The sequence below is a fragment of the Oncorhynchus clarkii genome, chromosome 3 (genome assembly GCF_045791955.1).
Source record: "Oncorhynchus clarkii lewisi isolate Uvic-CL-2024 chromosome 3, UVic_Ocla_1.0, whole genome shotgun sequence".
Taxonomy (NCBI): Eukaryota; Metazoa; Chordata; class Actinopteri; order Salmoniformes; family Salmonidae; genus Oncorhynchus; species Oncorhynchus clarkii.
In genome coordinates, this window is record NC_092149.1 from 28,414,866 (window position 1) to 28,440,055 (window position 25,190).

At 42.7% G+C, this 25,190-nt stretch overlaps 1 protein-coding gene across 1 annotated transcript; it reads left to right on the forward strand.

Annotated features, from left to right (window-relative positions):
• Positions 1-365: 365 nt before the first annotated feature.
• Positions 366-17,041, forward strand: LOC139392414 (semaphorin-7A-like). The gene is made up of 15 exons (XM_071140392.1): positions 366-611; positions 3,169-3,308; positions 3,847-3,909; positions 4,409-4,504; positions 4,727-4,832; positions 5,510-5,617; positions 6,125-6,264; positions 6,627-6,811; positions 7,361-7,469; positions 7,736-7,937; positions 9,374-9,489; positions 9,660-9,832; positions 10,070-10,125; positions 12,320-14,165; positions 15,173-17,041. The coding sequence occupies exons 1-14, from the start codon at positions 530-532 to the stop codon at positions 12,664-12,666; spliced, it is 1,923 nt and encodes a 640-aa protein (XP_070996493.1). The 5' UTR covers positions 366-529; the 3' UTR covers positions 12,667-14,165; positions 15,173-17,041.
• Positions 17,042-25,190: the final 8,149 nt, after the last annotated feature.

Consider the following 25,190-nt stretch of genomic DNA (forward strand, 5'->3'; position numbering starts at 1 on the left):
AAACGTGTTTAACACTACTGCCCGATTAAAACAAAATGGCTGTGTTTAGCAAAAAAAAACATATTCAGGCTGGAACATGTTTTCCAGTTGCTCACGTTAGGTCTAAGAACATACAAAAACATAGCCTGCACATTACAGGGGTATATTGTACATGTACGTGATTGAATAGGATTAGTCCTTCAACACACTGCTGCGAGCATAAAGAGCAACAGGTATCAAATTACGCGTTTATGGTGGACTTACTCTGAAAGTGACCATGGTGCGCTTCCATACATCACGAAAGCCTACATTTCTTTTTCGCGCCCCATTCCTCACACCCACCGTTCTTTTTGTTTTTGAGGTGGAGCCTGATACCCCGATTCTTCAGTGGACTGTCGGCAAGACGGGTTGCATGATTGAGGCCAATAGTCAGTCGCATAGATCAATACATTATACCAATACGAAATCTGATTGCCTATTGTGGAAATAATAAAGTGAGAACTCATTCTATTATTAAATCCTTGGAAATCGGGCACATTGAGGACGTGGAATGATGAATTATATCATATTGGCGACCGTTTTTTCCATGGTTTTCGCCGAAAAGTCACCTCGGCTGAAATTCATTGTAAAAGGTATGTGTTAATTTAGCTATTTGCGTTTAGGGTGGTCAGATACGCCCTGTCTGTGTATTAGGCTATATGCGAGGATCTTGTTTTTTCCTCCATGGAAATAGTTAGATTAACAATGAACACTAGACTGTAGTCTACTTGAAAATAAAAGTAGTGGATCACTTTCCTCATCGCGCGTTTATACATGCATGACGTCATGCATGATTCAAGGTAGACAATAATGTAAAATGTTCCTCAAAACAAGCTATACCGACAAAAATAGAAATGTAGCCTTATAATGATACTAGGCTATATTAAATTGACAGAATGTTTGGCATTGTGCCAATGAGAATGGATCTCAGAGAAACGCAAAAAATGTGATGAGAAAGAAAACACTTTGGACTTGGTATAATTGTATAATTTAAATAGCCGATTTGTCACATTATTTATGTGTCCCAGTTCTCAACTAAATTAAATGAAATAAGCAATTTGTATTAGATTACATGGAAGAAAGTAAACACTGTGTATTAGATTAAATGGAAGAAATGAAGCACTGTGTATTAGATTATATTAAGCTTCATGTGGGCTAATTTAGGCCCATTGGCCTATTCCATTGTAATGAAATGGAAGGGACAGAAGTGTTGTTTGGAACAGGTTTATGGCAGCGGGAACGGTAGAATAATTCAGAACCAATTGTGTTTTACAGGAAACTAGCTTAATTAAGATAGCCTATTATTACTATTTAGATGTTGATTATTCGGGTAGCCTTTTCCTATACAATAGTGACCCACTCCTACGAAGACATCTAATCTTGAATTCAGAGCGCACCTCAGCATGCCAATGCAGAGGCTGTGTGTTAAAGGCCCAGTGCAGTCAAACGTGTTTTTCCTGTGTTTTACACATATTTCCACAATATGATGTTGGAATAATACTGTGAAATTGTAAAAAGGTTTATAATGCCCCTTTAGTGTAAGACCTGTTTAAAAAAGGCCGCCTTAAATTTCTGCCTGTTTTAGTGGGATGGAATTTTAGCCTGCCTGGCTAATTCGGCTGCATTGGACCTTTAAGTGTTTTGAAGGTTTTGTACGTTTTTTGCGTTTCGGTCACTGATAACTCCTGTGTGAGGTTCACGTTTGGGTAGACGTTTGTCAGTTGTCATGGAAACGCAGTCCTGGTGCTGTTTACCAATCAGACAGCTGTTATTTGTGATCAATGTCCGGATATTTCTTCTGCTCTGCACCTCATTCCCTCTTCAAGACAGAATATAAGGCTAAATGATACGTGCTAATTGAAAATAGTGCTCAGGAGCTCTGGGTGTAATATCATTAAGTTTACTCAAAGACACAATGTCAGTGAACGTATTACAAAAACACTACATTACAGTTTAAACCCATCCTTATGGTGAATACTTTGGTCGCGCTGCAGAACTGCAATGCAGGTGCACGAGCTGACGCGTTGATGGTACTGCAGTAGCTGAGGCTTGTTGAGGATAGAGCAGCAGCATTAGCTCCAGGACCTCATTAACACACGCGAACACAAGCGCGCGTAAACACGCACACACACACACACACACACACACACACACACACACACACACACACACACACACACACACACACACACACACACACACACACACACACACACACACACACACACACACACATCCACACAGCCCAATTAACATTTATGGGAATTCCGCGCAGCAAACTAACAATTATATTTTCAAACTCACGCCCTCACACCTTGCACAGTGGTCTAATATATTCACAATCAATCGAAACAGGGCTATCAAGTTAAGATGCACCGACGCTGTAGTCATTACAGGTGTAAAGGACTGTATTCTTCTTGGCAGATCAGCAGCCAAATACAGATACAGAAACAATGTGGCCTATTTGTTTGACATATCAATCAAACGTATGTTATACAATAGGCCTACCAACCCTATAAAGGGATGTCATATTAACGACATTCAGTCCTAGTGTACCCGATAGAGACAGAGACATGTCAAAACAGAAAGATAAAATCGATGAAGGCATTACGGTCTTCTCACCGTGGAGGTTTAAATGAGTGGTGACCGAAGCCTAGTTCAGCACCTTGGACAGCGCCATTTACCGCTCTTTTTTGTCGGCCAATTGTGAAACTAGTGGTCTACTTTCCTGAACCGTCGAGAACGTCAGTCTACCACTGAATTGGTAGACACACTAGTGTCGGATTTGCATGTGCCTGTAGGAATAGGAGTCCCGAGGGTAAATTGTCCTTAACCATGGCAACCAATTCAATTTCAGTACAGACTCTTTCTCTCTCTCTGAACTGTACAGCTTCAGCCTCATATCATGTAAAACTAAAATGACTTGGGTCAAAAGGTAGACTACTGGATTTTTTTTTTGACCATTACATGACCACACCACAGAGCTCAATTAATACATTCTGGTTAAATCAAATTAATGAACTGAAAATAATGGGCAATTACATGTTTAATTGACTCAACTTGAAACCCTCAAGACACTGATATACTAGTATATCATATAAGGACATTGTAGCAACACCTTCTCCTAATCTACTTTGATATGGCCCACAGAGCCGGCCAGGTATCACTTCTCCAAACCGGAGAACTACATGTCAGTGTACCACCAGGAGGGCACCAACGTGCTGTACGTGGGGGGCCAGACAGTGATCTACGTGCTGACGTTCACTGACAGGGGGGTCCGCGACCTGCAGGTGAGTTGCTGGTAACCAACGAGATGAACAGAGATACTCGGTGGTGGTGACACAGTAACCCAGTAAAGGCACAGGAGACTGGCTTAAAGAGGAGGCAGCAGCTGTCGACCTAGTTCAATAGCCTCCGTCGCACGAGATGGGTCATGCATACATTTATAGAGCAGATCTCATCTCTGTCCAATCGGAAGGAAGTGATTATATAGTGTGGACTTATGAGGTCAACATACAATAAAGATAATACACTGAGCTAATAATGTCAACGTTGACTCGATGAACATGAGCAGAAGGTAGCCTATCATTTGTCTTTTGTGACTATTCTGATTGTCTGTGCCCTATAGTTACGCATAGTTGATCAAATATTAGAGACAGTAAAGTAATCCTCCCTTTGTTAGTTTATGGTACAGGACAAGACTTTTGTCATTTTAAATCAGCACTGAATTTGATTGCAGTTGTTTGCATATTTGAAAAGGCCTAATATTTGCATACGAGTTATGGATAAATTGTATGACATATTGGAATGTATCTTATATTATTACAGATCCCTGTGGTAACTGATGAAAACGCAAAGGCAGCTTGCATCGCCAAATCAGACCCACCAAAGGTAGGTGGTCACCGTCAACATCATCATCATCCTCATCATTATCCTCATAATTAATCATTGTCATCATTATCATCATCATTACAATGAGGTAAGTTTGTTGCTACTGTACGATTCTGAATAAAACAGACACATAACATCAACATGATATCATCCCCAGTAGAAACTGTCCCAAAGGTTAAAGGTTGGGACAGGGGAGCGGTACAATGCTGTATTTGGTATTCAAGCACAAACTCCATCTGGAAGTTTCTCTTGAGATAACAGTCCAGCTCCTGTACTTTCTGAATAAGTGATGCAATGCATATGAAGTTATGCAGACAATGCATTCCCTCAGTACTGCAGAGGTAATTCTTGCGCTATCTGCCAAATTAGGGAAAATGGATCAGTTCCAATATTCTCTCTCTCTCTCTCTCTCTCTCTCTCTCTCTCTCTCTCTCTCTCTCTCTCTCTCTCTCTCTCTCTCTCTCTCTCTCTCTCTCATCCCTCTCTCTCTCTGCTACAGTTGGAGTGCGACAATTTCATCACAGTCATCCAGAAAGTCAATGACACTTTTGTGGTATGCGGGACAAATGCAGGAACCCCCAAATGCTGGCTGCTGGTAAGATGACATGATTATGAATAAAATAGCTATTGTCTTCAACATGTGTTTAGTGTTCTCACAACGGTCACACTTTCATCAACTCCTGTATCACTTTTATAAAAGTTGTTAATAGTGTTCAATAAAAAACTTTAACTTGTATCTCTATTTGTACTGTATACAAGGTGGTAAGAGCATTCAGGATATGGCTTGTGAGGCTGTGATGTCATTTCCTCTCCATAGGTAAATGACACTGTGTTGACTGACGCCCCCACCAATGGACAGATGGCACCAGCCTCTGACATCTCCCCTCCCTACCCCTCCCAGAGGTCCGTCAGTCTGTCTGCAGGTACGATGCGAGGACAGACAGACACTCTATCCAAACATCCATAGAAACTCTGCTATTGGCACAATACTAAACCCATCCCTCACCCCTATTCCTACATCCTTGTTAACTCCTCTCTGTGGATCTGAAAGGATAGGATAAGTATCAGCATTTTGGTGGAGAGCTCCATCCAGCCATTATGTTCATAATTATAAAGACCAAACAAATCCTCAACATTGGCTTTGGTATGGGATAGGAGATCTGTTTAAAATGGTACCATAGTACTACAGATGGTTCACGACATGTAGCGAAGCTGTAACTCACAGTATTATCGAAATCATGGCAAGGTTACTTTGTATAGCAGGTTCTGTGATATCGCAGACCAGGCTGGACTGGAGTGATGAACCAATGAGCCATTTGCTAGAGTGGTGCAGCATTCTGATAATGTTCGGTTCTCATTGAACCATTAATGTCATGATTCCAAATGACCTCCCTTATTGCTATGGAGACAGTGCCCTAAATTGGGTAATTGTAATACGGTTATGGGAGGATGTTGGTTGATGCAGTCAGCTGTCTTCTGTTGATTTCTTTTGTATCTCTCCCTCTACCTTCTGTTTGTCTCTCTCTCCCTCTCTCCTCTTTATCTCTCTCTCTATCTTTACCCCCCCCCCCCCCCCCCCCCCCCCCTCTCTCGCTCTCAGATGGGAATCTATACTCTGCTCTGTCAGCAGTGGGGCGTCACCCTGGCTCTATCCGCCGGACCTACGGCACTCAGAAGCTTCTGAAGACTGAGACCAAGTGGCTGCAGAGTGAGTGGGATGAGAGTAACATGGGACTATATTGGTGTAGGAGAGCTGCATGAGGCACTGGAGTGGATGAGCATGGAAATAGCAACTCTATATTATCTTCTATCTTGTAACTGTAACACGCTGCATGCAGAAATGTAATCACTATGAATTCTTCCATTTTAAAGATCATAAGTTAAATTCACAATTGTGATAAAACATTGTATGACTCCCTGTATGATGAACTGGAAGTCTTTATTAGTCTATAAAGCTTCCAAGCAAACCCTTTTATCACAATGTATTTTTTAAATACACCTTTATCTCTGTAGACACTAGATGGCCCTGCTAGAATGAAATGCATTAGGAGTTTGAAAAGGACCCAAATAGTTACAACCAGTGACTGAGTTGGCCTGGTGCTCACTGGCCTCAAATGTTTTATTGCCTGATTGAGTATTAGCGCTTATACAATTGTGGCACCTATTTCAGTCCACTTCAAGCACTGGTGGAAGCCCTTTCTCTCTCCTGCTGCAGGTCCCCAGTTTGGTGGAGCAGCAGTAATACCAGCCTCTCAAAAACACAAGGAGGAGATCTACTTCTTCTTCAGTGAGATCAATAAGACGGCCATGGTGGATGAGGAGCCCTACAGGTCGCGCATCGGCCGAATCTGCATGGTAACCACAACAACATCACCGTATATCAGCTGTATTACTACGTTATTGCATATTAAAGCTGAGCTCCGCGAAAGTAGAAACAGTACCACAGGTCACCCCAGGCACATTAGTTATTGTTATTTTTTTATTATTTTTTTAAACAGAGGAGATGAGCATCCAGCCTCGTGGTAAAAAGAACACGTATTACATACTCCAATGTTCTGTCGCATGTGCAATGATGTCAGAGGGGGAAAAACTGGGTTTGTTGTTTGAAGTAACATCTGTGTTGTTGTAATATCGCGAACGAACCTGGCAGTTTCACCGCTAAGGATTCCAGCTTTAATGTTATGGTGTACTGTTGTATACTGTGTGTCCGTCTCCAGGTGGACGAGGGGGGTATAAAGAACCTGCTGGCGGACTCGTGGACTACCTTCCTGAAGGCCAGGGTGATGTGTGGTGCGGGTAGCACCCCCCAGCAGTACAACAACATCAGACAGGCGTTTGTGCTGTCTGAAGTGGCCCAGGAGAAGAGGACCGGGGTCATGTACGGCCTGTTTGCCAACGCCTGGTGAGTAGACACCTTACACCTTCAACACCCTTCAACCCATATGGCTGCTTAAGACTGTGTCATGCTTAGAATGCAGGAGAGGAATGAGCTACACAAATAACATAATCAGAGGAAAGGAGGATTATGCACAGCACATCCAAATGGGGCACAGGAGCTGGATAGACATGTACAGCAATGACAACTTGGGAGCAGCAACAGGTTTCAGTGAGGAAAATACATGATTGTATTTGAAAGGGGGATGCCTAGTCAGTTGTACAACTGAATGCATTCAACTGAATTGTATCTTCCGCATTTAACCCAACCCCTCTGAATCAGAAGTGGGCTCTGCTCTGTGGAGGCGGTCAATTACTTTTGAGATTGAATGCTTTTGTTAGCATATTTGAGCAGCCTTAAATCTTTTAAGTCCATTTAGGGAGTCATAGTAACATGATTCTACTCCGCTATCAGTCAGTGATTGAGTTGCTAACGACATTCTGATTCACATTAAGTTTGAATGAAGTAAGAAGAAGGAAGGAAGGCTTTTAAGTGTTGCATTGTTTGGTTGACCAGGGACACAACAGTGATATGTGCTTACTCCATCGAGGACATTGACCAGGCTTTCGCCACGTCCAAACTGAAGGGCTACAGCAGTCCTCTGATTGGACATCGCCCTGGCACAGTAAGACACCCACTGAATCAGTTAAATTAACTTTATTTTAATTCATGTTTTGTAGTGCCAATCAAAGTCATTTTGCAAAGGCCAATTGCATAAGCTCATGCATGTGAGTCCTCAATTTTGGGGAAGTGGAAGACTTGTGTTTCTATTTTGGAACAGTTGCAGATGACAGGCACTGGTTGTGAAATTATTGTGCAAGGTAAAGCCACAGCCAAAGTCTGTCTCCCTTCCTGATTACATCACTTTCATTACATCACTTCCTGTCCCAGTGTGCCTTCAAGAACTCCACGGCAGCCCACAACCCTAAGATCCTGGGGGTGATCAGGGACCACCCGGAGATCGAGGACGTGATTCGTCCTGTCGGGGGTGCTCCGCTGAACCTGCCCACCGATGATCACTTCACACACACTGTCGCTGCCATGGTGCTGGCAGTCAACGACGAGCACTATACTGTGCTGTACCTGGGAACAGGTGTGTGTGTGTGTTTTTGGCTGTCAAATTGTATCTCATGTACAGATGTTTGGTGTAACCTATTTAAAAGTGATCTTTTAGAAGACGTAGTCTCCTTGACAAAGTAAATAAAAAAAGTTGTTTGATCAACACAGGCATGAGTTGGGACTTATTATAAGAGTGCATATTTTTGGCATGAATCCCAGATAAATTGACTGAATTAAAAAAAACAAAGTAGCTACAGCCTAATGGACTGATAAAGAAGTCAGTCGCTACCACAGGGAAAGTAGTGATAGAGCTGTGAACAGAGCCATGAGTCTCTGAGGTGGCCTAATAAGAAATTAGAGCAGTTAAGTCTTCTGTGGGAAGTAATAGCCTCTCAATGTGGGGAGGAGATAAGAGAGGACAAGCTGTAGGACAGGCCTGCATCCTCTCCATAAGTCACCCACTGATGAATTGACCAGTAGAGGAAAAAGGCAGCATGTGCTATTATAAACCTGGGGCCATATACAATCAAAAATAGTCACTGGGTTTCCGGGATACATAAAAAACAATAGGGCTCGACCATGGTGTCTCTCTCTCCTCTGATAATGTTCTCTCTCTTTCTGGTGATAGAACAGGGCTCGACCATGGTGTCTCTCTCTCCTCTGATAATGTTCTCTCTCTCTTTTGGTGATAGAACAGGGATCGACCATGGTGTCTCTCTCTCCTCTGATAATGTTCTCTCTCTCTTTCTGGTGATAGAACAGGGCTCGACCATGGTGTCTCTCTCTCCTCTGATAATGTTCTCTCTCTTTCTGGTGATAGAACAGGGCTCGACCATGGTGTCTCTCTCTCCTCTGATAATGTTCTCTCTCTCTTTCTGGTGATAGAACAGGGATCGACCATGGTGTCTCTCTCTCCTCTGATAATGTTCTCTCTCTCTTTCTGGTGATAGAACAGGGCTCGACCATGGTGTCTCTCTCTCCTCTGATAATGTTCTCTCTCTCTTTCTGGTGATAGAACAGGGATCGACCATGGTGTCTCTCTCTCCTCTGATAATGTTCTCTCTCTCTTTCTGGTGATAGAACAGGGATCGACCATGGTGTCTCTCTCTCCTCTGATAATGTTCTCTCTCTCTTTCTGGTGATAGAACAGGGCTCGACCATGGTGTCTCTCTCTCCTCTGATAATGTTCTCTCTCTCTTTCTGGTGATAGAACAGGGCTCGACCATGGTGTCTCTCTCTCCTCTGATAATGTTCTCTCTCTCTTTCTGGTGATAGAACAGGGCTCGACCATGGTGTCTCTCTCTCCTCTGATAATGTTCTCTCTCTCTTTCTGGTGATAGAACAGGGCTCGACCATGGTGTCTCTCTCTCCTCTGATAATGTTCTCTCTCTCTTTCTGGTGATAGAACAGGGCTCGACCATGGTGTCTCTCTCTCCTCTGATAATGTTCTCTCTCTCTTTCTGGTGATAGAACAGGGGAAAGTGCTCAAGGTTCTGCACACTATCGAGGATGCCTTTATCATATCCCAGTACTCCCTCTTCCACAATGAGGGTCCTGTTCTAAGCATGGCCATCGACTCTAGGAAGGTACTGTGAGACCATCGCCGAACACTCCTTAGCAGCTAGCACTAATATCCGTAGATTAATTTGTTTACGATATAGCTGCAGCCCAATCCTTTTAAACAATGCACTTCTAGTGATAGCCACTGTATGTCTCTTCCTGTCTCTCGTGTATTGCTCCCTGCCTTCTCCCCCAGGGCCACCTTTATGTGGGCACGGCAATGGAGGTCCAGCGCATACCATTGGCTGACTGCGGTCGCTATGGAGACAGTTGCCGGGAGTGCATTCTGTCTCGGGATCCCTATTGTGGTTGGGACGCAGCCAGGAGGAGGTGCACACCCATCCCAGCTGGATACAACATCAGCACTGGGTATGAGATGTGATGATGTCACTCCTGGAATACAGTTCAGATACCTATGGAAAACATGCAGTGTATCAAAAAATGACAGTCAATACCAGCCATAACATATCATTTCTCACAGAGTGTCGAGGTTCCAACTACTATTCTAGGTTTTATGATAATTGTTTAATTTACATAAAATGGTTGATCGTTCAAAATGGTACATGCTAATTTGATGTTCCTTCAATAATTTGTTTCATACTGTAGGGCACTCACTCAGAGTCTGGACCACTCCAATGCCTCTATCTGTGGTGAAGCTGCTGGTGAGTGCCACTCCGCCTCCTCTCTGACTCTCTGTATCTTCATTAACTGAAATATGGAACTTTTTTCCAGAGCTTAACTCAGAAGATGATATCATATAATTGAGCGGAGGCTCAAACCCATTGGGTGGTTTAATATCAAAGTTTGCCCTCACTTCAAAGCCCAATAGCGTCAGCCATATTAACCTCTAATAATCCAAACAAATTCTCCCCGCTGATGGGATATGTACTGTCTTTGTTATCAAGCTCTTTTTTCCATTACTTCTCTTGGTCGCAGTCTCAGTGCAGCTGTCATGTATATCCGTTCACTGTTTCCTTTCTTCCACTCCTGGAACACTGCGATTTAATCCTAGGGAGTAGAGGATGAAAGGTGATGCAATATCATATATAAAGATATTCTATTTTAATCTGTTATTTTAGCTGATATTTTCCAGAGAAAGTAAGTTTCAGGCCACAGAATAAAATAGAACACTATTTAATGCATCTCTGTGTCAGTTTGTACACGTTAGTCTGGTTTTAGGTTTACTGGGCTTTGAGTCACAATTGTCCTAGTAACTGAGAGCAAAGTTATCATTTACAACAAACTGTATATTTTTTCACAAATAAACTCAGCAAAAAAGGAAACGTCCTCTCACTGTCAACTGCGTTTATTTTCAGCAAACTTAAAGTGTAAATATTTGTATGAACATAAAAAAGTTTCAACAACTGAGACATAAACTGAACAAGTTCCACAGACATGTGACTATCAGAAGTGGAATAATGTGTCCCTGAACAAAGGGGGGGTCAAAATCTAAAGTAACAGTCAGTATCTGGTGTGGCTGCTGTGAGATGTTACCCCACTCTTCCACCAAGGCACCTGAAAGTTCCCTGACATTTCTAGGGGGAATGGCCCTAGCCCTCACCCTCCGATCCAACACGTCCCAGACATGCTCAATGAGATTGAGATCCGGACTCTTCGCTGGCCATGGCAGGACACTGACATTCCTGTCTTGCAGGAAATCACGCACAGAACGAGCAGTATGGCTGGTGGCATTGTCATGCTGGAGGGTCATGTCAGGATGAGCCTGCAGGAAGGGTACCACATGAGGGAGGAGGATGTCTTCCCTGTAACGCACCGCGTTGAGGTTGCCTGCAATGACAACAAGCTCAGGCCGATGATGCTGTGACACACGGCCCCAGACCATGACGGACCCTCCACCTCCAAATCGATCCCGCTCCAGAGTACAGGCCTCGGTGTAATGCTCATTCCTTCGACAATAAACGTGAATCCGACCATCACCCCTGGTGAGACAAAACCACAACTTGTCAGTGAAGAGCACTTTTTGCCAGTCCTGTCTGGTCCAGCGACGGTGGGTTTGTGCCCATAGGCGACGTTGTTGCCGGTGATGTCAGGTGAGGACCTGCCTTACAACAAGCCCTCAATCCAGCCTCTTTCAGCCTATTGCGGACAGTCTGAGCACTCATGGAGGGATTGTGCATTCCTGGTGTAACTCGGGCAGTTGTTGTTGCCATCCTGTACCTGTCCCGCAGGTGTGATGTTCGGATGTACCGATCCTGTGCAGGTGTTACACGTGGTCTGCCACTGCGAGGATGATCAGCTGTCCGACCTGTCTCCCTGTAGCGCTGTCTTAGGCGTCTCACAGTACGGAAATTGTAATTTATTGCCCTGGCCACATCTGCAATCCTCATGCCTTGCAGCATGCCTAAGGCACATTCAAGCAGATGAGCAGGGACCCTGGGCATCTTTCTTTTGGTGTTTTACAGAGTCAGTAGAAAGGCCTCTTTGGTGTCCTAAGTTTTCATAACTGTGACCTTAATTGCCTACCGTCTGTAAGCTGTTAGTGTCTTAACGACCGTTCCACAGGTGCATGTTCATGAATTATTTATGGTTAATTGAACAAGCATGGGAAACAGAGTTTAAACCCTTTACAACAGGGTCCTGAAAAAGGGATGTTTCTTTTTTGCTGAGTTGGTGAGTGTGGCCTCTCACCCACACATATCTCACATAATGAAGTAGTCCTACCAATCCTGTCCTGCCATTCCCATTTTGAACTCACCTATGATTGTTACCGTAGATACGTAAACAATCCATAGGTATGAAACCATAGGCTACTCTCTAGTCTAGGCAGCCCATAAGTAAGTATTTCATTTGGGTGAGATCAATGTTAACCAGGCTGTGCCCTCTGAACCCCCACAGCACTGAAGACCCATAGGACAAACCCCAAACAGGTGGTGATTGACTCGGACGGCCCCGTCAACCTCCCCTGCCCCGTGCACTCCTTTCACGCCACCTACCGCTGGGAGAAGGACAACTGTATCCAGCACTACCCCTGCTTCATCATTGGAGACTCCTGTGTGCTGGAACCCACCCCTGGCCTGCCCCTTAAGCAGGGGGTGTTCCGCTGCATGGCCACGGAGAACGGCTACAAGGTGGAGGTGGTCTCCTACAGGCTGGTGATCAACAGTGGGCCTCTGCCTGCCTCCCTGGCCTCCACCCTGGGGCCCTCCCTCCTTCTTGCTGCAGCCACCCTCTGGCTCCTGTAACCATTGCAAATGCTAAAGCTAACCCCTTAGCCTCTAAGGCCCTCTCTCTGACAGACAGGAGAGGAGGGGCCACCATACCCAGGTTAGGTTCGCAGAGCATTGATATTAATGGTCGGGTAATGCGATCAGTGTTGCCCGCAGAGACTGTTTTCAGAAAAAGTGTTTTTAAATTTATTTTCCGTTGTTCAGAAAATGCCTGAAAATAAACCAAGCCATTTATTTTTAAATAATATATGGGCCTACCATACTAACTAATACTGTACTGTTTAAACAAAAAAATACCTAAAACAAACTCAAAATACATAACATTTAAACTTAATTAATACATTAACATCAATATGGGTTTTATGGAAAGACAAACTATATTACCATGTCTTATTCTGAATTTTAAATACAGATTCAAACCACAAGATATGCTTTGCGAACCTTGCCTGTCCACCCAAGAGATGACATCTCATGAGTTGTGTTAAATACAATACCAAGCCAATTTCTCTTTATGGTTTCTCAACTTATTTTGAAACTTGATTGTGCTAATTTGTGAATATTTGAAGCTTGAATACTGCTCTAACATCTAAACATCCTGTTGAATGTCATAAGTATAGGCTAGTAATTAGAAAATGTCTGGTATTGAGTAAAAAAAAAAAAGCCTTAACAATTCTGGGACATACCCCCTAAGCACAATTTGCTGTGAAAGCATAACTGCTCAATTGTGTTTACTTGAATCTGTGAATGAGGTGGCCAAGTCTTACTTTGATGCTGGGAGGAAGTGTCATCATTTTGACAAGAAGTCATCTTTTTGACAGGAAGTAGGTAGAAGAGTGAGCTCATCCTCGAACATCACTGTGTCTCGGCAAGTCCTCTGTAGTAAAAGGCAGTTTTTGCATAATTTTAATGGACAGTATCAGACATTCATATTATGCTACTTCATTTTCAATAAACGTAAGTTCAGTAAACATTATTCAGTGGCAGGTGAGGCCAAATTAGAATTGAGTAGATGACATGTAGAGTTAGTTGCATTTTGTAGTTTGCTAAATATGAGAAAAGCCTTGTGATTATATGAGTACCGTGTGTTAAGTATTTTATTGCTCCGCAAATGCTGATTTCCACCATTGCTGCCTATGAAAGTTATTCTTGACGGTTCAAGGTTTTATACTGTACGGAAGTCACGTGAGGACATATGAATAAAATAAAATACATCCTTGTTATGTCGAGATAACAACTTATTTATCTCATGATCACAACATAACAAACATTTTGCCGAGGTCACAAGATTAACTCTATGAATAGGAGTAGACGCATTGATGATAGGTTGACAGCATGGCTGAGGCGGTAGAGCCCACAGTGGATCAGCGCATATGTTTTGATCGATTGCTACACTAAGGGATGGTACATTTCATGCTAACATATCAGTCATTATCAGTTTATAAATTATAATGTTAGCCAGCTAAATGTCCCTTACCTTGAACAAAGAGCTCTTGGGGCATCTAAGTTGTCATGGGGCATTTGAGTCTTGAACGATGCCTGACAGGCTGGCCTGTCTCTGAGGTTGTATGCCACTCCCAAGACCACAGGCAATCGCATGCAAGCAACAATGCAGCTAACTTGGCTAGTCTTGTGAGTGCTCAAGCTATCTAGCTAGTTAGCTAGGTAGTCTTACTAGCTAGCTAGCTAGCTTGTTATATATGCTGGTTGTTAGCTTGCATAACTGATATGTGTATAATTGTAAGGGGCACTTCATGTTTTATGGATAATATTACAATTTACAGAGTGGGTGAGCACAATTCCTGACAGGCTAATAAGATTACATTTTATCCTCAGACATTGATCAGATTCAATTGCAGTCTCAGAGGCTGATAAAATCAGGATTCCACCTTGTAGGTTGTTTCATAGGTAATGCTCCTTGCAGGCAGATTAGCAGTCAGTGCATTATGTATATGGTCAAGACTGGGTGCACTCTATTCCTGGCAGGCTGATTCGATTCAGTAGCAGCCTCAGAGGCTGATAAATCAGGATTCTGACCAGTAGGCTGTCTGCAAGGAGCCTTACATATGAAACAGCCTACAAGGCAGCACCCTGATTTATGAGCCTCTACGGCTTCTATTGAATCTGATCAGCTTGCCAGAAATAGAGCTCACTCACTTTGGATTATAGGCATCAGCCTATACAACGCTGACAGCTAATCTGCCTGCAAAGAGATTTACCTATGAAATAACCTACAGGGCAGCATCCTGATTTATCAGCCTCTGAGGCTGAAATTTAATCTGATCAGCCTGTCAGAAATGCGGCTCACCCACTGCAAATGTAAATATTATTCACAATAAATGAAGTGTCCCTTATAATTTATACACATATCAGTTATGCAAGCTAACCACCAGCTTAGATAACAAGCTAGCTTGCTAGCTAGAAAGCTCACAAGGAGAGCCAAGTTAGCTGTGTTGTTTCTTGCATACGATTTAATATGGTCTTGGGGGTGGCGGACACCCTGGGAGACTGTGTCGCCTGTCAGGCATCGTTCCGTGCTTAAATGCCCCACTTTGCGATCAACACAGCCACAGGGCTCCTTGATGAAGTGGTTATCGGGCATCTGAAGAAGAAATGAATGGGTGATAAGTTGTACTTTTTATTATCTTGTGATCTCGACAAAACAACTTTTGTTATGAGATAAATATGTCTTGATAACTATTTTTTAAATTCATATGTCCTCTCTGGGTTTCTGTAATACTGTGGATGTACAATGATGTTACTCATTGACTGCTTTAACTAACCTATTCTCAATGGGAAAATCCAGTGCACAATACTCAAAGGGGTTATTTTCATACTTGTATCTGTATGCTGTAACAAAAGGCTTGACATCATTTGATAAGATCATTTTGTGAAGTAGAACACTTTGAGCAGCCACCATACTCTGGGGAGAAAGACTGAAATTGATTGACATTTCTGGAAGATATGGAACAAAATTCCTCTTTAAGCAATAGATGTTTTTTATTTTAGCACCTGACCTCACATAACAATAGTGTATGCTTTATTGGAGGCAGAGAATGTTTGCTGGAAGGGAGTGGTTTACTCAAAGCAAATGTTGAATGTAACATATTAATATGAAAGTAGTTGCAACAAAGTGCAGGTCTATTGTCCCCATGTATTGATTGTTTTATCTCAGTGCTGAAGCACCACCTTATAACCACTACTGTGTTTTGAACTGTGCCACTGAGCTTTGTGGCGAATTTTGAAATGGCAAAAAAAAACTGTCGCCTGAAAATATTTGGTTGAAAACAGTCGACATAATGCTGTTCTTAGAACAGTTTTAGCCATAGTTCTGCAGGTTCCATCTTTCTCTCTGGGGGTGGCTGTAAGTTTGTTGTCTCGAGGTCTCGGAAGGATCTGCTTGCTGCATTGCACTGATGCGGGTTATTGACTGTGCCAAACATAAGCTGTGTTGAGCCGCCTCATCCGCCGCCTGCCGCTTCTCACTCACTTAGCACTTTGAGTAATTGGTTTCCCAAATCTCTTTCTCAAACTCACACACATTCTTATATATGTCACAAATACACACAGGCATGTAGGTGCGCGCGCACACACACACACACACACACACACACACACACACCCACTTCAATATCATTCTCTTTACTCCAGTATTTACTGTTGCTTATCTGTTTTATTGTATTTTGAGCATGAAGCTGGTGTGTCTCTGAAAACAGTGAACAGGAGCCACTCACTCATACGCTAGCCAACACTAATTAGGCAACTGAACCTGTATCGCTCACTGCAGAGACATACAAGCTCTTTTACCAAGACAGATGGCCTAGTGTCAGTGGGTATTGTTAAAAACGGTCAATGAATCGTGGCTGTGCAGAGTTGATTGTATTTGGCCTTTCATGGATTTCCAAGGGGCAGCAGTGATATGGGAGTTTGTTTTCTCTGGAGCACTTTATTTAATGACCACCTTCATAGCCGGGAGTCCCTGCTTTGACGTGGACATAAACAGTGGATATATCGCATGCGAGTGATTATCATTATCCTCGAAAGATTTAAACTGGTTTGTTGTGTTCAATTACCCGTTAGATAAATAATGCCAGCAGAGAAATAGAGTGAAGTGAATTGTATTGTCTTTAAATCCTTTCTCTGGTGCTTTGGACAGTGTTGATTGCATTCTGTGTCTTAGTACATTTGTATTGGGAATCAGCTTACCAAACTCGATTGAAGAGGAGATTGTATTGGTATCATGCTCGTTAATGCCTCACCATAACCATTTTTTTTAAGGACAGATGTCTGTCTATATGAAGTGTTAATACATGTCCATGTAACAAATCTGTAACTCCATATGTTTCCCTTTACTGAACATGTACAGTGAAAATCAATAAAGTAATCAACTACAGTATTTTATTTTTTATTAACTTTTATTTTTTCCAGGGTAGCCCAATTTGTTTTTCACACACTGGAAGAAAATGGTCTATCATTGGTCTGTCTTTAATTTGCTTGTGTGTCTGAAGAGGGAGCGAGAAGAGGGGCCGAGGGAGGGATGTGGACAAGCATATCAAAAGAGGAGAGAGGGAGAGAGAGCGATACATACTTAACTGTATAATACATGGGCAATGAGCATGGGACCGTTTGCGGCACAGTGGAAAGTTGGATTACTTTAAATTGTAGCAGATTGTGTTAGATTCATGCTGGAGAACCACAAAATGGTTGAATTCTACATTGAGTAAATTATGTTAAATGTTGCACCATCTACTGGTGTAGAATTGTATGACAGTTCAGTGTCAATGCAGCACACGTGATCTTCATAAGAGTCAAATAAAATAAAAACATCACTTAAACCATGAAACAGACAGGTGAACCCTATTTATGCTGGTGATGAACCCTATTTATACTGGTGAATGCCTATTCAAGGACATACTCCATTGTCAGAGAAGTGATATTGCTTAACACAAAAGGGACTATTTATTTTTGCCAACTCACTGCCAGCTTATTTTCTGCCTAACACTTCCTGAATTTTTCCCCCAAAGGAAACTTGGCGTGACATGGTGATGAATCACTAATGATTAATAACAAGATCTAACAAGACAGCTTGCATTTGTTATGGGTTGTCATTCACTTTTGACAACCACCAACAAACTGAGGCAACCATAATGAAGAACATATTTATTTCCCCCTCTCTCTTTTCTATTAAAGTTTCTACCCATTTGCCATGAAGTTAGTTTCCTATTTGTAATGAAGAGAAACAACTAATCTTATTCAATAACAGACAGACTTACATATCGACTGCCAGAGATAGTCACACAAAGCAAAATCAAAACCCCTGCTACATACAACCATACAGTATATTAATCATCCATTTTATTAGGTTCTAGCTTTCCTCTGTGCAAAGACAACCACAATACAATTATATCTAATGACACGACTCACTAAATCAATTTAATTGCCAGAGAGGTTTTAACTATAAATGTTGAAGGTTCTGACCTAGCATTTTGTCTTTATGTGTTAGAATACCCAGGGTGGAATAACAACAGAGACAAAGCTATTTCAATGTACTATTGCACAAGACGGTCCCATATCTTATTTTCCCCACAGTCACCTCAAAAGACATTGTGTGACATTAAAGGTTACAAACCCCAGCAGCAGCGCTTGACTTGGACTGAAGTAGGTGCCGGTACTCATTTTGGGTGCAGGCACCTTTTATATTTAGGTGCAGGAGCGCTACAATACTTTGGAGCTAATATTCTATAAGAGGTGCAGGAGCTCAAGCAGTAGAACATTTGAGGTACCGGTACTCAGCTCCTGCCCAAGTCAAGCACTGCCCTGCAGAAAAGGGAATGTCTTCATCCACCACATTCCACATTCCTGAGCGCGTAACAGAGCAATGAAGGAAATAGACTTAAAGGGCTGGACTTCTTCCTTCATTTCTCATAAGCGTGATCAGTCACTGACAACATATGCTAAAGTGTTGAAGGGCTGAATTGGTTCACTAATCTTTCCTCTTCAGGTGAGTGCTGAGAGTTTGTCTGACTACTTCATATAAAATGTTGAGCATTTTAACAGTATAAAGATATTCAGGGTAGGGAGAAGGGGGCTGGCGTCATTTACACTCATTTAAATATTTGAGTGTAAAATTACCTAAAAAAATGCTAGTAGTAACTATTATTAGGCTACAGGATGAGTTTACAAATACCAAACAGTTGGGCATCAAGGAAAAACGTTTAAAAAATCTAGATATGCAAATGTGAACTTTTCAAGTGACTGAGAAATCAATTTAGTTTTTTTTAAAGTAAGCAGGCCTAGACAGGCTGTATGAGATAAATATAGAACCACACTGTGATTATAGGAGGAGTCACCATCATGAGCTTTACTCTGATAAAACATTTCCCTCAAGTCCAGCAACACAGTGATCTGCCAGGTGGATGAGGGTGCCTTTGACTCCATTAATATTGTGCTAACTGAAGGACTCGTGTGAGGGCCATGCTTTTCTGCAGTCTGTGCAATTGAGCCATTGCATCACATATGACTTTAATGTTAATGTGTTAGGGTACAACTTATATAATATTGAAGACCTTTGACCAGTTCTCTTGAAAAACAGATTCTGTCAGTGAGACTAAGCTGTATAAAAAAAGTTAAATGTATCTATATAAAAATAAAACTATAGCTCATGTCAAACTCACAACATTACAGTATGCATGCCAAGCAAACACACAATGGACAGTACCATGACAGACTAGGTTGGGGTAAGTCATTACCTGGGAGCAGTTTTAAAGCTAATTTCCTGCAGTTCTACACATTGTATTGCTCATCTCATGCCATTTGTCACATTTTGCCACGAAGCTGAGAGAAAACATTGCAGTTTTAAACTGTCCAGTGAAAATCACTTTAAAATGTGAATATTGTTAACTCATACTCAAATGTTGTTGCCTCATCCTATGCATAGTATTTGTGGCCGAAGTATAAATAAAAATCAACTCAAACAAAAAATAATGCTTACTATGATATCACCCTCCTGAGGAGAATGACCTGGCTAATCATCGTTCTACTCGTAATCATAGTTTTAATGACCGGCATACGCCCACACCATTCCTACACAGAAAATGTGCTTTAACATACTTAATTACCATTTTTTAGAAGGAGAACCATTTCACTCATTGTAATTAATGAGTAATATTTCGTAGAAATCTGGAAACACTGGACAGTTCTTTTAAAAGGTCACCTTTGGGCAAAAACAGCAGCTTTGAACTGTATAACTGATCAATGCACCATCATACCCAGTCATTTCACCCTTAAAATGGCTACATTAGTGCTATTTCTTACCGATGTAAAAACTGATCAGAGTTGGGGTTGTAAAAGGACTGCATCTTGCTGTAACTGTTGGTTAGGGCTATCATGGTGGTGTCTCCGTTAAAACACTGGGATGGTGGTTTGAGTTAGGGCTATCATGGTGGTGTCTCCATTAAAACACTGAGATGGTTTGAGTTAGGGCAATCATGGTGGTGTCTCCATTAAAACACTGAGATGGTGGTTTGAGTTAGGGCTATCATGGTGTCTCCATTAAAACACTGGGATGGTGGTTTGAGTTAGGGCTATCATGGTGTCTCCATTAAAACACTGAGATGGTGGTTTGAGTTAGGGCTATCATGGTGGTGTCTCCATTAAAACACTGAGATGGTGGTTTGAGTTAGGGCTATCATGGTGGTGTCTCCATTAAAACACTGGGATGGTGGTTTGAGTTAGGGCTATCATGGTGTCTCCATTAAAACACTGAGATGGTGGTTTGAGTTAGGGCTATCATGGTGGTGTCTCCATTAAAACACTGAGATGGTGGTTTGAGTTAGGGCTATCATGGTGGTGTCTCCGTTAAAACACTGAGATGGTGGTTTGAGTTAGGGCGATCATGATGGTGTCTCCATTAAAACACTGAGATGGTGGTTTGAGTTAGGGCTATCATGGTGTCTCCATTAAAACACTGAGATGGTGGTTTGAGTTAGGGCTATCATGGTGGTGTCTCCATTAAAACACTGAGATGGTGGTTTGAGTTAGGGCTATCATGGTGGTGTCTCCGTTAAAACACTGAGATGGTGGTTTGAGTTAGGGCTATCATGGTGGTGTCTCCATTAAAACACTGGGATGGTGGTTTGAGTTAGGGCTATCATGGTGTCTCCATTAAAACACTGAGATGGTGGTTTGAGTAGGGCTATCATGGTGGTGTCTCCATTAAAACACTGAGATGGTTTGAGTTAGGGCTATCATGGTGTCTCCATTAAAACACTGAGATGGTTTGAGTTAGGGCTATCATGGTGTCTCCATTAAAACACTGAGATGGTGGTTTGAGTAGGGCTATCATGGTGGTGTCTCCGTTAAAACACTGAAATGGTGGTTTGAGTTAGGGCGATCATGGTGGTGTCTCCATTAAAACACTGAGATGGTGGTTTGAGTTAGGGCTATCATGGTGGTGTCTCCGTTAAAACACTGGGATGGTGGTTTGAGTTAGGGCTATCATGGTGTCTCCATTAAAACACTGAGATGGTGGTTTGAGTTAGGGCTATCATGGTGGTGTCTCCATTAAAACACTGAGATGGTTTGAGTTAGGGCTATCATGGTGGTGTCTCCATTAAAACACTGAGATGGTGGTTTGAGTTAGGGCTATCATGGTGGTGTCTCCGTTAAAACACTGAGATGGTGGTTTGAGTTAGGGCTATCATGGTGGTGTCTCCGTTAAAACACTGAGATGGTGGTTTGAGTTAGGGCTATCATGGTGGTGTCAACATTAAAACACTGAGATGGTGGTTTGAGTTAGGGCTATCATGGTGGTGTCTCCGTTAAAACACTGAGATGGTGGTTTGAGTTAGGGCTATCATGGTGGTGTCTCCGTTAAAACACTGAGATGGTGGTTTGAGTTAGGGCTATCATGGTGGTGTCTCCGTTAAAACACTGAGATGGTTTGAGTTAGGGCTATCATGGTGGTGTCTCCGTTAAAACACTGAGATGGGGGTTTGAGTTAGGGCTATCATGGTGGTGTCTCCATTAAAACACTGAGATGGTGGTTTGAGTTAGGGCGATCATGGTGGTGTCTCCATTAAAACACTGAGATGGTTTGAGTTAGGGCTATCATGGTGGTGTCTCCATTAAAACACTGGGATGGTGGTTTGAGTTAGGGCTATCATGGTGGTGTCTCCATTAAAACACTGAGATGGTGGTTTGAGTTAGGGCTATCATGGTGGTGTCTCCATTAAAACACTGAGATGGTGGTTTGAGTTAGGGCGATCATGGTGGTGTCTCCATTAAAACACTGAGATGGTTTGAGTTAGGGCTATCATGGTGGTGTCTCCATTAAAACACTGAGATGGTGGTTTGAGTTAGGGCTATCATGGTGGTGTCTCCGTTAAAACACTGAGATGGTGGTTTGAGTTAGGGCGATCATGATGGTGTCTCCATTAAAACACTGAGATGGTGGTTTGAGTTAGGGCTATCATGGTGTCTCCATTAAAACACTGAGATGGTGGTTTGAGTTAGGGCTATCATGGTGGTGTCTCCATTAAAACACTGAGATGGTGGTTTGAGTTAGGGCTATCATGGTGGTGTCTCCGTTAAAACACTGAGATGGTGGTTTGAGTTAGGGCTATCATGGTGGTGTCTCCATTAAAACACTGGGATGGTGGTTTGAGTTAGGGCTATCATGGTGTCTCCATTAAAACACTGAGATGGTGGTTTGAGTAGGGCTATCATGGTGGTGTCTCCATTAAAACACTGAGATGGTTTGAGTTAGGGCTATCATGGTGTCTCCATTAAAACACTGAGATGGTTTGAGTTAGGGCTATCATGGTGTCTCCATTAAAACACTGAGATGGTGGTTTGAGTAGGGCTATCATGGTGGTGTCTCCGTTAAAACACTGAAATGGTGGTTTGAGTTAGGGCGATCATGGTGGTGTCTCCATTAAAACACTGAGATGGTGGTTTGAGTTAGGGCTATCATGGTGGTGTCTCCGTTAAAACACTGGGATGGTGGTTTGAGTTAGGGCTATCATGGTGTCTCCATTAAAACACTGAGATGGTGGTTTGAGTTAGGGCTATCATGGTGGTGTCTCCATTAAAACACTGAGATGGTTTGAGTTAGGGCTATCATGGTGGTGTCTCCATTAAAACACTGAGATGGTGGTTTGAGTTAGGGCTATCATGGTGGTGTCTCCGTTAAAACACTGAGATGGTGGTTTGAGTTAGGGCTATCATGGTGGTGTCTCCGTTAAAACACTGATATGGTGGTTTGAGTTAGGGCTATCATGGTGGTGTCAACATTAAAACACTGAGATGGTGGTTTGAGTTAGGGCTATCATGGTGGTGTCTCCGTTAAAACACTGAGATGGTGGTTTGAGTTAGGGCTATCATGGTGGTGTCTCCGTTAAAACACTGAGATGGTGGTTTGAGTTAGGGCTATCATGGTGGTGTCTCCGTTAAAACACTGAGATGGTTTGAGTTAGGGCTATCATGGTGGTGTCTCCGTTAAAACACTGAGATGGGGGTTTGAGTTAGGGCTATCATGGTGGTGTCTCCATTAAAACACTGAGATGGTGGTTTGAGTTAGGGCGATCATGGTGGTGTCTCCATTAAAACACTGAGATGGTTTGAGTTAGGGCTATCATGGTGGTGTCTCCATTAAAACACTGGGATGGTGGTTTGAGTTAGGGCTATCATGGTGGTGTCTCCATTAAAACACTGAGATGGTGGTTTGAGTTAGGGCTATCATGGTGGTGTCTCCATTAAAACACTGAGATGGTGGTTTGAGTTAGGGCGATCATGGTGGTGTCTCCATTAAAACACTGAGATGGTTTGAGTTAGGGCTATCATGGTGGTGTCTCCATTAAAACACTGGGATGGTGGTTTGAGTTAGGGCTATCATGGTGGTGTCTCCATTAAAACACTGAGATGGTGGTTTGAGTTAGGGCTATCATGGTGGTGTCTCCATCAAAACACTGAGATGGTGGTTTGAGTTAGGGCTATCATGGTGGTGTCTCCATTAAAACACTGAGATGGTTTGAGTTAGGGCAATCATGGTGGTGTCTCCATTAAAACACAGATGGTGGTTTGAGTTAGGGCTATCATGGTGGTGTCTCCATTAAAACACTGAAATGGTGGTTTGAGTTAGGGCGATCATGGTGGTGTCTCCATTAAAACACTGAGATGGTTTGAGTTAGGGCTATCATGGTGGTGTCTCCATTAAAACACTTGGATGGTGGTTTGAGTTAGGGCTATCATGGTGGTGTCTCCATTAAAACACTGAGATGGTGGTTTGAGTTAGGGCTATCATGGTGGTGTCTCCATTAAAACACTGAGATGGTGGTTTGAGTTAGGGCTATCATGGTGGTGTCTCCATTAAAACACTGAGATGGTGGTTTGAGTTAGGGCGATCATGGTGGTGTCTCCATTAAAACACTGAGATGGTGGTTTGAGTTAGGGCTATCATGGTGGTGTCTCCATTAAAACACTGAGATGGTGGTTTGAGTTAGGGCTATCATGGTGGTGTCTCCATTAAAACACTGAGATGGTGGTTTGAGTTAGGGCTATCATGGTGGTGTCTCCGTTAAAACACTGAGATGGTTTGAGTTAGGGCGATCGTGGTGGTGTCTCCATTAAAACACTGAGATGGTGGTTTGAGTTAGGGCGATCATGGTGGTGTCTCCATTAAAACACTGAGATGGTGGTTTGAGTTAGGGCTATCATGGTGGTGTCTCCGTTAAAACACTGAGATGGTGGTTTGAGTTAGGGCTATCATGGTGGTGTCTCCATTAAAACACTGAGATGGTGGTTTGAGTTAGGGCTATCATGGTGGTGTCTCCATTAAAACACTGAAATGGTGGTTTGAGTTAGGGCGATCATGGTGGTGTCTCCATTAAAACACTGAGATGGTTTGAGTTAGGGCTATCATGGTGGTGTCTCCATTAAAACACTTGGATGGTGGTTTGAGTTAGGGCTATCATGGTGGTGTCTCCATTAAAACACTGAGATGGTGGTTTGAGTTAGGGCTATCATGGTGGTGTCTCCATTAAAACACTGAGATGGTGGTTTGAGTTAGGGCTATCATGGTGGTGTCTCCATTAAAACACTGAGATGGTGGTTTGAGTTAGGGCTATCATGGTGGTGTCTCCATTAAAACACTGAGATGGTGGTTTGAGTTAGGGCTATCATGGTGGTGTCTCCGTTAAAACACTGAGATGGTTTGAGTTAGGGCGATCGTGGTGGTGTCTCCATTAAAACACTGAGATGGTGGTTTGAGTTAGGGCTATCATGGTGGTGTCTCCGTTAAAACACTGAGATGGTGGTTTGAGTTAGGGCTATCATGGTGGTGTCTCCATTAAAACACTGGGATGGTGGTTTGAGTTAGGGCTATCATGGTGTCTCCATTAAAACACTGAGATGGTGGTTTGAGTAGGGCTATCATGGTGGTGTCTCCATTAAAACACTGAGATGGTTTGAGTTAGGGCTATCATGGTGTCTCCATTAAAACACTGAGATGGTTTGAGTTAGGGCTATCATGGTGTCTCCATTAA

Excerpts from the sequence above, each read along its gene's own strand:
- LOC139392414 (XM_071140392.1), top strand. The coding sequence starts at position 530 with ATGATGAATTATATCATATTGGCGACCGTTTTTTCCATGGTTTTCGCC. Across the intron at positions 612-3,168 it reads GCTGAAATTCATTGTAAAAG|AGCCGGCCAGGTATCACTTC; the intron begins GTATGTGTTAAT and ends TATGGCCCACAG. Across the intron at positions 10,126-12,319 it reads TATCTGTGGTGAAGCTGCTG|CACTGAAGACCCATAGGACA; the intron begins GTGAGTGCCACT and ends GAACCCCCACAG.